The sequence below is a fragment of the Physeter macrocephalus genome, chromosome 3, assembly GCF_002837175.3.
Source record: "Physeter macrocephalus isolate SW-GA chromosome 3, ASM283717v5, whole genome shotgun sequence".
NCBI lineage: Eukaryota > Metazoa > Chordata > Mammalia > Artiodactyla > Physeteridae > Physeter > Physeter macrocephalus.
Genome location: NC_041216.1, coordinates 25389216 through 25402745, shown reverse-complemented (window position 1 = coordinate 25402745; position 13530 = coordinate 25389216). Strand labels below are relative to the sequence as shown.

The window sequence follows — 13530 nt, the reverse complement described above, 5'->3', positions numbered from 1 at the left end:
AACCCGCGTCCCCTGCATCGGCAGGCGGACTCTCAACCACTGCGCCACCAGGGAAGCCCAATGTCCAGTTTTATTTACTTCTTTTCACCTAAGTCCCTAAATGTTCTAAGAACTTAGATTATTTTCAAATGAGAAAATAAGGTCTTTAAAAAGGAAATTTTGATTAAACCAAAACAGAATTGTAACTAGCTTTTTAAAAAATCATTTCCTGGGCTTCCCTGGTGGCGCAGTGGTTGAGAGTCCGCCTGCCGATGCAGCGGACATGGGTTCGTGCCCCCGTCCCGGAAGATCCCACGTGCCGCGGAGCGGCTGGGCCCGTGAGCCGTGGCCGCTGAGCCTGCGCGTCCGGAGCCTGTGCTCCGCAACGGGAGAGGCCACAACGGTGAGAGGCCTGCGTAGCCCGCATACCGGGAAAAAAAAAAAATCACTTCCTTTTTTTCTTGGTAAAGATTTACTTATTATTTATCTTTCATTTAATTTATTTTTGGCCCCGTCGGGACTTAGTTGTAGCACACGGGATATTCGTTGTGGTGCAGGAGCTTCCCTCTATCTGTGGCGCGCGGGTTCCAGAGCGTGTGGGCTCTGTAGTTTGCGGCACGCTGGCTCTAGTCGGGGTGCGCGGGCTCAGTAGTCCAGCGGCATGTGGGATCTTAGTTCCCTGACCAGGGATGGAACCTGCATGCCCTGCATTGTAAGGCAGATTCTTTACCACTGGACCACCAGGGAAGTCCCTGTAACTAGCGTTTTCCTCGATAGCTGCATCATCACCCTCCATCTCGCCTGTTCCTCCACAGGCTCCCCTGTCCTGCTGTTCCCTGAACACAGCCAGCTTCGTCCCCCCGGAGGTCCTTGCACTCACCCAGGAAATAAAAAGGAAGTCATGATGGAGAGGACAGCTTGGCAAAAAAGGCAAAGAACGAAGACATTGTCGCTGAATTACAAGAATAATCTCTTCGCACATTCTCATCCTCACATACGATTGTGTTTTCAACTACAGACGGTCCCCTGACTTAAGAAGGTCCAAAATTTTCAACTTTACCATGGTGGGAAAGTGATACACAGTCACTAGAAACTATACTTCAGGAACTTTCCTGGTGGCGCAGTCGTTAAGGATCGGCCTGCTAATGTAAGGGATGCAGGTTTGATCCCTGGTCCAGGAAGATCCCACATGCCACGAATCGCCACAACTACTGAGCTTGTGCGTCTAGAGCCCGTACCCGAGCGTAGCAATGAAGACCCAACGTAGCCAAAAACAAATAAATTTATTTTAAAAAGTAAGAAACTGTACTTTGAATTTTGATCTTTCCCCGGGCTATCAATAGGCAGCACGATCCTCTCCTGTGATGCCAGGCAGCTCCCCGTCAGCCACGTGATCATGAGGGTCCGTGACAATCACGCTGTTTTTCACTTTCTGTACAGTATTCAATAACTTACATGAGACATTCAACACTTCATTATAAAATAGGCCTTGCGTTAAGTGATTTTGCCCAGCTGTAGACGAATGTACGTTTTCTAGCCACATTAAAGGTAGGCTGGGCTAAGCGATGATGTTTAGTAGGTTAGGTGTATTAAATGCACTTTTGATTTACAATATTCCAACTTACGATGGGTTTATTGGGGATGTAACCCCATTGTAAGTCAAGGAAGATCTGTATATAGTTTTTCTTTTTTCAAAAAACAGGAGAAAATCAAACAAAGTTTAATAACACGTATATAAGGCAGAGACCCAGGAAAACTAACTCTCTATCTGTGTATAGTTGTTTTTTTTTTTTTTTTTGGCTGTGCCACGTGGCATGTGAGATCTTACTTTCCTGACCAGGGATCGAACCTGGGCCACCTGCAGTGGAAGCACAGAGTCCTAACCACTGGACCGCCAGGGAAGTCCCATCTGCGTATAGTTTTAATTGTAAAGGCACAGTTACTGCAAAAGCAACAACAGGGCAGAAACAGCTGAGGATATACAAAATGCTGTCTGCTTTCAGAATATTTCCTACTGTGGCCATCCTATGTATTTTCAAAATTTTTGTAGAACACGTGTAACAAAAATATGCTAAGAAAATGACAAATTAAAGTGATGTAGTTCTTGTTTGGGCGGCCTTTTGTGTTTTAATCTTACTCTGATACTATTCCCAGTTACTCCATAGCCTCTCATTGCTTCTTTTCCTACTTCTTTCTGATCTGGGCTCCAAGATATTTTTAATAGTAGAGACCGACATGCTTGTTGACACGTGTTAGGATTTCAAGATGAGAGCTCTACCCCATCTTATACTTGGGGCACACATCAATCAGACCAAGCTCACCTGCCAGCACCTCACCTTCCTTCTTCACGTCCTCCATCCTAACCTTCCGATTGGCCTGTGAGTGGTGTTCCTACTTCAGTCAAGGTATCTTCCTCTTTGTCTTACCACATACGAATACGTTTGGTCCCTGGTCATCACTTATCCTCACACCAGTGTAGTCTGCCGTCCACGCCGACCTCTGTTCTCATTTTCTTCTGCTTGTTGAATGGAATGACGTCCCATCTGCCGTCTCTTTATTCTACTCCAGATCGTTATTGGGGGACATCTTCTAGTACAGTGCGCTTAAACATTTGCATATTGAAATATATGTTTTATGGAACTTCTAGTTTCTCTTTTACTTCCTGGTTAGGGCATTCGATTTAATTAGTTATTTGCATGTACATGGGTAGGTAATTGAAGTCACCCACGAACTCTACTTCAGGACGGGGCATTACCTTGCACACGAAGGGGGCGTGGAGTTTGACACGCGGAGTTTGAGATCACTGGCTCTAGCGGCGTGGGTTCTGTTACAGGGACCTCCCACGCCCCTGCTCGTCCTCCCCTGCGTGCCCCGCCCCCCGTCCCACCCCTCTACGTGCCCCGCCCCCCGTCCCACCCCTCTGCGTGCCCCCGCCTCGTCCTTTCCGGGCAGGAGAGCGATGTCCGACCTGGAAGCGCGGCGTCGAGACGCGGGTGCCGTAGCCGACTAGCAGGAGGCGCCGCCTACCCAGCCGCTCGACGGCGCCTGCCTGGAGGGGGAGGGCGGGCGGTGAGGATCCTCGACGGCACCAGGCGGGGGGCGCCCGGAATTCTTGGGCCTGGGCCCCCCACTACCTCCTCAGCCCCTCCTAAGTGCCCGCTCGCCCCTGCCGCCTGCTCCGTGGAACTCAGGCCCTTGTCCCGACGGGAACTTGACGTTCGTACCGCAGACTCTGCACCACTACTCCTCCCTGTCTCAGGCATCTACAGACCCCGCGTCTAGGCTCCTTGACCACCTCCCCCCCGCCCCCCCCGCACTGTAATAACTACGCTTTCTAGTTTCTGCGTCTGATGCTTTGACATCTGGGGGCCTTCCTGACGCTGGAGGGACTGCCCCCCACACACCGTTAGCCGGTTTCTAGAGATAGCAGACAGCTCAGCTGTGCGTGCGCCTTTCACGTGGAACCCGCCCGGAGCCGCCCCCACCCCACCCCCTGCTCCATCAGGCTCTCACCTGCCCCCGCGCCCCCAGCCAGCGTCCCCCTGCCTTATCGCCCAGGGCAGGTACCAGACAACCAGGAACGGCCTGGCATCGGTGCCCCGGAACCGCCTGAAATCTTTCAAACTAGGCAGTCCTAAACCTGCTTACCCTGCCTTGCCTGTTCCTTCCCACGGAAACCACAAGAGAGGCTCTTGCCCACGTACTGCTGCCCGCCCCCCCAGATGCTTCTCCATGTGGCCTTGTGTGCACCTCTCTCCCTTGGGAACCGTGAGCAATCATCTCACATCAGTGGCAATCATCTCACACCCCCGAGATAATAATAATACCTACATTTTCACATAGCCCCCTCCCATTAGCTGCTGCTTCGATTCACATCGAGGCCGCCCAGCATCTGGCCTCACATCATGAGGGTCCCTCTCACCCCCAGGTACTTTCTTTTCCACTGCCAGGACACACACCTCCTGATCAGCCTGTGCCTTCTCGAATGTTCCAGGCTTGGACAATGCTTCGTCCGACCAGCATGCCTGCCTTCCTTCTTGTTCTAATGCCCTTTTCATTCTACTCCATCCTCACCAGCAGCATCCACAACAGTGCCATCAGCAAGGCATCACCGTCACCCCATGCCAGGCCCTGTACGGTCACTTTACACATGTCCCCTCCGTCCTCCCAACAGCCCTGCAGACGGGGATCATCGCTGCCATCCAGTGAGGGCCCAACAGGAGCAAAACGGCCCTCCCAGGATTGTATAAACAAGGTAGAAGTAAGACCAACGTCTCCTTCTGTGCTTAGTACCCAGACACCGCTCCTCAGGGACAGAGAGGGAGGCGCCCCTGTCTTTCTGGCTTGGGTTTCTGCAGGTAGGATGATGGGCAAGAGGGTCCTAGTTACGACGATGTACCCTAGAGGAGGAGGGCTCTGAGGACAGAGGGTGGACCCGGCCCTAGAGGAAGGCGAGGGGCTACGGGAATCCGCTGGAGGAAGGGGTGCACAGACTCCAGGAAGGGTGGAGAATTGGGCCTGGGGGCCTCCCAGCTCCTCCCATTTCCGGCTCTTTTCCTTCACTCGGCCCTCCCCATCATGCTGAATCCTCTGAAATTGGATTGGGGCTTAAACTGGTTCTGGGGAAAATACAGATAAGTAATAAATAATTTTCTAAGACACCTTTAACCTCCAAGGTAACTCAAGAAACAGGAACCAAAATAATAGTGAGATAGCTTGGAAAAGTTCTAGAGAAAGGACCATCATGGTCACTTGACCTTGTAAATGAGCACACCTGTCTATTCACTTTTTTAACACAGGCATAAGTGGTTCAGATTTTAAATATAAAACTCTGAAATAATAGTTTTTTGCCAACAGTAACAACACCTGCATCAGTATACTGGGTATTGCGATCACCGTAGCCATTGTACAGAGGAAGAAACTTGAATTTGAAGGTGTTTAAGTGGCCTGGTTAAGGTCACACAGTGGTAAGTATGGGCACATCCGAAAGTCTGTGTCCCTCCACTCACCGCAGGACCAGTGCCACCAGCAGTGGACCCTGGGGGGCTCTTGTCTGCCTGCGGGGCACCGACTCAGAGATGTCCGATGGGAGGGACACCTCTGGGTGGCTCACCGAGATGGCGGCCATCACTATGTTGACCACGCTGGCACCCACTGTTACTTACTGGGAAGGAGCCGCCTCCGTGCCGGCCGAGGGAGGCGTAGATCATGTCCGCCTAGTAACTGACCTGAAACAAAAGCACAAGGGCTGTGAGGAGAGGCCTGAAGGCCCAGGCCACTGACAACCTTCCTGACTCTATAACACACAGTCCTGAAAGCCTAGGGGATCCCTCGGACAGGAAGGAGGCAGCAGGTGGGAGAGAAGAGCCGTGACTGAAGGCTTGAGACCTGGGATGGAGGCTGGCTCTGCCGGAGCCCAGGTTATAGCTCTTCCCCTCTCGGGGCCTTGAGTTCTGCATCTGTAAAATGGGACCCCGAGATTTTCCCCTCTGTCGCTTTGTTAGTCTATGATCTCAGGCCCCACAGAATGACCCCTCGCCTCTCATTCCAGGCCTAGGCAACCCCAAGCTCAGCTTCCCTCCTGGCCCAGCCCCAAGGGTGTGGGCAACGCAGCACTTCCGAAAGCCACCGCGCGCCCGGGCTCCTGCCTGGGCTGTGGACCGCTCAACGTCTCCTGCCGAGCATCCGTGAGTCCCCGAGGGCCTGACGCCATCACTTCCTGACACTTTCCTTAAGCACCCTATGGGTTACGCATCCAGTCGCCGACGTTTCTGGAAGCAGCCTCCCACCCCTGTCTTTGCAGATCTTCACCCTTCGCCTACACCATCAATAGATACAATTACAGCAAAAGAACCGCGCATGCCGCATTGACCCTGGAGAGCTGCTGGCCAGCTATGGGCAAGACGGTGGAGACCAGCTGCCAGCGGACAGGCGGAAACGTGAAGAGGTGGGCTGAGCACAGACAGGCGGCCCTCGGCCCTCTCGGCCTGGTCCTCCACGCGCATTTCTTCCATCTCGTCCTCCACATCTGCCCAGCCTCTCAGCTTCCGCAGAGCTGCGGGGAGCAGAGTGGTCCCCTCCTGTCGCCGACGGCGGCTGACCCAAGGCTTAGGGAGACACGGGGACAGCTCTCCAGGAGCTCGGCCCAGCCCTGGCCCCAGGCTCCCCATTTTCCCAGGGCAGGATGCTCACTGGACCCCAGCTAGGTCCCCAGCACGTCACAACCACGCCCCCACCTGGGCGAGCTTGCAGAAGTCAACGCCCACCAACCGTGATGCCGGCTCTGACCACGTTCTCCGCTGGACCACGCCCCAGAGCTGCCCTGGACTCCCCGGTGCCAACGGCCCGCTGGCGCCTGCGTCGTGGAGTGCATTTGCCCACCCTGCCCCCCGCCCGTTCTCTGCTTCGGGCACTAGGGAGGGATGTTTGGGGGCACGGGGAGGTGCTGGGAAGTGAACATGGTGGGAGGGTCTTGACGGAGCAGCCTGTATCTCCAGTACCTTGTGGAACTTCTTATCTCTTTTCTGAATCAGGGTGGACCTCAGGCTCTCGGGGAAGAAGGGCAGAGAGGAGAGCCAAAACAGTGCGGGGACCCCCGTGAGTGCCAGGAGCACAGGCCAGCCTGGAAGAACCCCCCACTGAGAACATGAACACCCGACCCTGGGGGATCCCTGCCCTCCAGCCGGCCTTCCGCATCTCCTGACTCTGTCCTGACTCCCTCCTCTTACAAACTCACTCACCCACATTGTTCCAGCCCTCCGTGAGAGCCAAGGACAGCGGGGACCTAGTCCTTGCCAAGAAGTGGCTGCCCAGAACCCACCCACAGCTGGGTTCCACATTTTAAAATGGAGAAAAGAATTACAATTTTCAACAGATCCGCTGTTAACTAATTCTGCAGGAGGAGTATTGCTTTGCTTAGGAACAGCATATGATTTCAAAGTGTGAGCCTTAGAAAAAGTGAACCCATGTCTTGTTCCTAACTTTATGGCTGGAGATGGCATAATCTCTGCCTTGCTGGAGGCTGAGGTCGAGGAGGGTGCTGGAACCAGCACTGTGGCTGTGTGAGCTCCTTCTGGAAGGTCTGGGTTAGGGAGGCGGTGTTGAGATCCATCCAAGGCTTACTAGCTCTGATGGGAACCGGAAGAGTTATTTCACTTCTCTAAGCCTCAGTTTTCTCGTCAGTAAAACAGATGATGATGATGGCGATAAAGTGCCCCCTGAAGAGTGGTGAGGGGTGAGAGGCGTCGCACACTAGGCATCGGTACGAGGCCGCTGTTGGCAGCAGCGGGCCCAGCCTGGCTTCCCCTTTAGCTGCACTGGGGTAGTTTGGAAATCGTTAAACCTAATGACCTTTCACTGAGCATGACTGGGTCCTGAGTCTCTTCAAGGTACTCTGGGGAATACAAAGTCATAAATCCACCCATTAAGAAATTCCTGTGGAATTTAGATAACTTGAAAATGTTTACAAGGAAAAAAGAAAGAAAGAGAGAAACCCCACTGTGTTCTTCTGGGCCTTTAATGCTGGCCTGCATACAAGCCACACTCTCTAGGGGCCATTCTCTCACCCACTCCCCGCAGAGGACCATTTCCCCCTTTCTCCTCTGTCCTAAAGCTTCCCTCCCGCTTCCCCAACCCGCCCTCTCAGGCAATGGCCTGGCCACCTTTCACTTGGAAAGTAGAAGCAACCAGAAGAAAACGTCTAGAGGAGCCACATCCACCCACGTGACAGTGGCCGTGGCTGTGTGCCTGCCCCTCCGGCATCGATTGTCCTCGCCGCAGGACCATTCGCACAGCATCCCAGCTGAAAAAACAAAACAAAACAAAAAACCCTTCTCTCCAGCCTGCTTCCCCTTCCGGCCGCCCCCCAACTTCTCTCCTTCCTTTACAGCAAAACTCCCGAGGGGTGTGTGCCCCTCGTCTCCGATCTCTTCCTCTCAGTCCCACGCCCAATTTGGACCCGTCGCTCACCCAAACTGCTCTCGTCAAGGTCACCGTCTCCAGCAAGCCACACGTTGCCCAACCCAAAGGGCGCCTCTTGGCCTCACCTGACTTGATCCGCCAGACACACGGGCACAGCCGAGCCCCATGTGTCCAGACCCCGCCCCCTCGGCCCCCTCAGAGCTCCCACGCTCCCTCTCACTGCCCCCCCCCACCGGACCTTACCCAGGATGGCTTGCGGACCGAAGATCTGTGCCTGGAAGATTCCCACGACGACAGGCACCTCCGTCAGTGTTCCCAGAGCACCCCCCTAAGGTTCTTGGGAGCTAACTCTCCCAGGTACATGGGAAGCGCACTGTAGCAGATGCCTGGATCTAGCAAAACAAAGACCAGGGGAGGAGAAAAGAAACAGTCCCAGCCTCCTGGGGCCCGGAAACCTGAGGTTTAATTCATCTCAGAGTCCCTGGGTTTCTCTGTGGTGTCAGCACCACTGACAGGCAGCCTGTACCCCCCCCCCCGCTTCCCCTCCATGGAGATGGAAATTGGCCACGTGGACTGTTTAGTTCGCACTAAGAAGGAAACCTTTCCAGAGTCCTCAGACTCCCAGGGGACACGCAGGATAGCCTCCCCTGCCTAGCTGCCGAGCTGGGGCCACTTGCTACAGGCGAGGACTGTGTTCCTGGGATGTGGGACCGAAGGATAGGTCTCTGGCTTGGGATTATTTTCTGATTTTTCTGAAGCACGGGTTACTTGTATCACTTTTGTCTTCTTAAGAGAAGAAACCGCCATAGTTAAGAGCCGTCAGTCCCCTGCTGACAGAGTCCCCGAATTCTGTACCTTTTGTTTGAAGGCCTCATCCTCAGCGTGAACCATACACCTTCCTTGGAAGATACCTTGTAAAGCCTGATCAGTTTGTACTTCGAGGTAAAAGTGTGTTTTTAACGATCTTCCCCTGAGAGATTTTGTTAAATAAGGGGAGGGGGAGAGAGAACATGAGGTTTTCGAGAGTCCGGGGATGGAGACGAGAGGATGCCCCCAAAGGGAAAAGAGGAACCAGGAAGACCCTTGCCGCCCCTGCTTCCAGCCTTGGCCAGTGGTGCTGGGTGTGTCTGCCTCAGACCCTTCCCCCCACTGCTGACCCCTGAGCTCGGGCTTGGGGCCTCGGCCATCACTGTAGGTGACTCCCTTCGGGATGGCAGGGATGGCGAAGACACTGTTGATCAGCAGTGTTCCCTTTCTGCAAGGACGGCGGAGCCCAGAGGGCAGCGGGGCTGGGGCAGCAGAAGCTCTCCTGACACCAGCTCCTATTCTCCAGGGCAGCCGTTATAGAAGTGCCGGGAACGCGCCTGAGAACGGCTGATGGCGGGGAAGCACGGAAAACAAGGACCAGTGGGCAGAGGTCCCAGGGAGGGAGGTTTGGGGTCAGCAGGGGTCGGGTGAGGAGACGGATCATGCTAACCATTGGAGCTGACTGGAGATAGTAGGGAAGGAAAAAGGAATGGGCCTGCCTCTGCAAGTAGGGAGCTTCCTGTCACTGGTGGTATTCAAGCAGAGAGTAGGCCGGAGGAAGACTGTCAAGAATGGTGAACAGGGGAACCCCATAACAGGTGGGAGACAGAGCTGGATTAGATGATCGCTAAGATTCCTCCCAAGGCTGACAAACCATGAGTCTATGAAGTGGGGGGAGGGAGAGTCTGAAAAATAGAACTCCGCTGGATGCCCCTGCCTGTCCCCCAGGATCCATACCTACCTTCCAGACTGTGTTCTGTGCCCCATGCTGACTCTGGCATCAGTGGCTCCCTTGCCCCCTCGTCCCCACGTGTGGCTTGGATTTTGCCAAAGGAGAAAACAGCAGTGGATCAGGAAGGAAGATGGTGGCCCAGCTATAGGGTGGCTGCTGGCTGCACCACCCTTGGTGATCTCTCCACACGCTGCCCACATTCGAGGACCATCAGGACTCTGACTGACACAGGTGCATCATCTCTGATGCCAGGAGTGGGGGAGGGGGGATCTCTAAACAGAAACCCAGACACCCCTCCTGGGGGGATAGTCCTAAGAGTTCTACAAAAGTCCCCTGCTAGGCAACACTGAGGACTCATCAGATACACAGACTGGTTTTCTCAGGCCACTTTTCTCTTCCTGGGGTGGCCATACCCCTGAGAGAACTGCCATCAAAGCCCAAACTCAGAGCAGAGGATCAGCCAGCCCAGAGGCTGCAGGTCCAGAGAGAACAAACAGCCCGCACGAACCCCTTCCTGATGACCAGGAAGCCTTAGCTTAGCTCAGGGCTGGTCCCGACGCCGCTAGGGCAAGGCCAGCTCCACCGCACCAGCTGGTCTCAGGGTCCTCATGTGCAAAATGAGGGCAATGATGAAACCATCTCTGAGGTCCCAAGTTCTGTGACTCCGGGTTCAGAAAAGGAGGTGGAGGCCAGGCTTCTAGAACAGTCCAATCACTCTTGGTGTAGCTGAGAACAGCACAGTCTGAATTACAAAAAAGTTTGGATTATGGCATAATTGCAATATAGTGAATGTTTCCTTCATTCAAGTATACAACGAATGGCAAATTAATTGTTAACCAAGTATCTATGAGAAGAGGTCCTATGAGTCCTGCTTTAATATATAATTAATTTTCAATTGCCAATATTTTCTTTGTTTTTGTTTGTTTGTTTGGCTGAGCCTTGCCATTTGTGGGATCTTAGTTCCCTGACCAGGGATTGAACCCCGGCTCTCGGCAATGAGAGCTCGGGGTCCTAACCACTGGACCACCAGGGAATTCCTCAGTATTTCCTTTTATGCGTGAAAACTGAACTGGTATGGTTCTTTAAGAGCTAGTTTTCTTTAGAGGACTTCCCACTCCTCCCTACAGACTGCCAACCATGGCACATCAAGTCCAAGTGTAACTGTGAATTCCAAAGAGTGAGATCTGGCCAGATGGAATTCCGTGGGGCCTCACCCTGAGACCTTGGCTCACTCCCTTCCTTCCTGGGAACCTTGATCTGGACATGCCTCCTTATCTGCAGAGTCACGTCTCGGCAGCAACTGGGCTTACGTGTAAAGATTAGTGAGTGTGTGTAAACCAAGCAAAGTACAAGAACTATTCTTCATTCTCAAACAAGACACAAGTCAGGGGCACATGGACTGACTCAGTCTGAACCCCAAACCTCAGAACAACACGGATGAGGCTGCACGGGGAGAACCTGCAGCTGTTACAACTTGGAGCCATGGGTCACCTGACCTCGAATTAAACCCAGTCAACAAGCATTTATTGAACACCTGCTAGAAGTGCTGAGTATGGTCAAGACTTTGCTCTCAAAGGCTGATCCATCTCCACGGGGTGGACAGCAGAGGGGCTGCTGTTCCCGTGCAGCTGACAAGGGGAAGAAATCCCAAGGAATCCAAGGACTTGCTTTAGGGTCAGGGTGTCTATGGCAAAGTGGACTTTAGACCTCCTGATTTTCAGGGTTGCACAACTCCGCGTCACATGCACAATCTCCAAGGGACAGCATGGTTTACTAATGTGAATTTTGAAAAAAAAAATTTTCTTTTAATTTCTTTTTTTTTAACATCTTTATTGGAGTATAACTGTTTCACAATGGTGTGTTAGTTTCTGCTTTACAACAAAATGAATCAGTTATACATATGCATGTGTTCCCATATCTCTTCCCTCTTGCGTCACCCTCCCTCCCATGAAAATATTTTTATTAGCCATTTTATTTCTTATTTAAAATGCACAATTTGATGTTTTGACATCTGTACACATCCATGATATTATCCCCACAGTGAAGATAGTGAACATTTCCATCATTCCAAAATTTCTCCCAAGCAAACACTGATCTGTTTTCTATCACTATAGATTAGTTTGCATTTCCTACAATTTTACGTAATTGAAATAATATAGTATATACTTTTTTGTCTGGCTTCTTTCATTCAGCAGAATTACTTTGAGATTCATGCATACTGTAGCATGTGTCAACAGTCGTATCTTTTTATTGCTGCATAGTATTCGATTGTATGGATATACCACAGTTTGTTTATCCATTCACCTAGGGATGCACTTTGATACTGTGTCCAGTTTTGGGCCATTACAAATAAACCTGCTATGCACATTTGTATACAAGCCTTTGTATGGACATATGGACATACGCGTTAATTTCTTTGCTCTCAAAGGCTGATCCATCTCCACGGGGTGGACAACAGAGGGGCTGCTGTTCCCGTGCAGCTGACAAGGGGAAGAAATCCCAAGGAATTCAAGGACTTGCTTTAAGGTCATGATGTCTATGGCAAAGTGGGGGCTGGACTTCAGGCCTCTTGATTTTCAAGGTCGCACAACTCCCCACCACGTGCACAAATGCCGAGAGACAGCATGCTTTACTAATGTGAATTTTGAGTGACAGCAGCACCCTTCTTCTTTACCTGCCACATTTGTCAACCAGCAGGCCAATAAGCAGGGACCCCACCAAGACGCCCAGAGGAGACATGGCCATGGTGCAGGACCACAGCAGCAGCATGACTTTCTCATCCATGAAGGCTCCGTGTCACTCAAAGTAGGTTTCATTATAAAAGGACTTCAAGACCTGGAAGACATTGCCCCATCCATAGACAATCAGGCAACTCATGAGAGACCAAGAGGTAATGTTCTCAGTTGCCTCTGGTCATTGTCCTGAAGGATGCGTCTACCAACACCCTCCGGACACAATTGATTCTCTGTGGTTACCTGGAGATTAAAAAAAAAGCCTACTGTATGATGGGGTGAGATGAGGAACCAGACTGCTCAAAATGTTAAAAATTCACTGTTGGGAATTCCCTGGTGGTCCAGCAGTTAGGACTCCAAGCTTCTACGCCAGGGGGTGCAGGTTTGATCCCTGATTGGGGAACTAAGAACCCACATGCCGAGTGGCACGGCAAAAAAAAAAAAAAAAAATTCACTTTGCAGACCCTTACAGTGCAAGAGGCAACATAAGAAATATTGTTACCTCAAGACAGTATGATACTGGCACAAAAACAGAAATATAGATCAGTGGAACAGGATAGGAAGCCCAGAGATAATCCCACGCACATATGGTCACCTTATTTTTGATAAAGGAGGCAAGAATATACAATGGAGAAAAGACAGCCTCTTCAATAAGTGGTGCTGGGGAAACTGGACAGCTACATGTAAAAGAATGAAATTAGAACACTCCCTAACACCATACACAAAAATAAACTCAAAATGGATTAAAGACTTAAATGTAAGGCCAGACACTATAAAACTCTTAGAGGAAAACAGAGGCAGAACACTCTATGACATAAATCACAGAAAGATCCTTTTTGACCCACCTCCTAGAGAAATGGAAATAAAATTAAAAATAAACAAGTGGGAGATAATGAAACTTAAAAGCTTTTGCACAGCAAAGGAAACCATAAACAAGACCAAAAGACAACCCTCAGAATGGGAGAAAATAGTTGCAAATGAAGCAACTGACAAAGGATTAATCTCCAAAACATACAAGCAGCTCTTGCACCTCAATATCAAAAAAACAAACAACCCAATCCAAAAATGGGCAGAAGGCCTACATAGACATTTCTCCAAAGAAGATATACAGATTGCCAACAAACACATGAAAGAATGCTC

At 51.4% G+C, this 13530-nt stretch overlaps 1 protein-coding gene across 1 annotated transcript in view; it reads right to left on the bottom strand.

Moving 5' to 3' along the window:
* Nucleotides 1-13530, bottom strand: part of LOC102984112 (solute carrier family 2, facilitated glucose transporter member 7) — a 24058-nt gene that overhangs the window by 4158 nt on the left and 6370 nt on the right. The window contains 10 exon segments of the mRNA XM_055082406.1: nt 2948-3028; nt 5093-5176; nt 5178-5207; nt 5843-5932; nt 5934-6107; nt 6480-6601; nt 8143-8218; nt 8221-8336; nt 9090-9154; nt 12333-12493. Of these exon segments, the coding sequence (XP_054938381.1) occupies nt 2948-3028; nt 5093-5176; nt 5178-5207; nt 5843-5932; nt 5934-6107; nt 6480-6601; nt 8143-8218; nt 8221-8336; nt 9090-9154; nt 12333-12493 (999 nt within the window).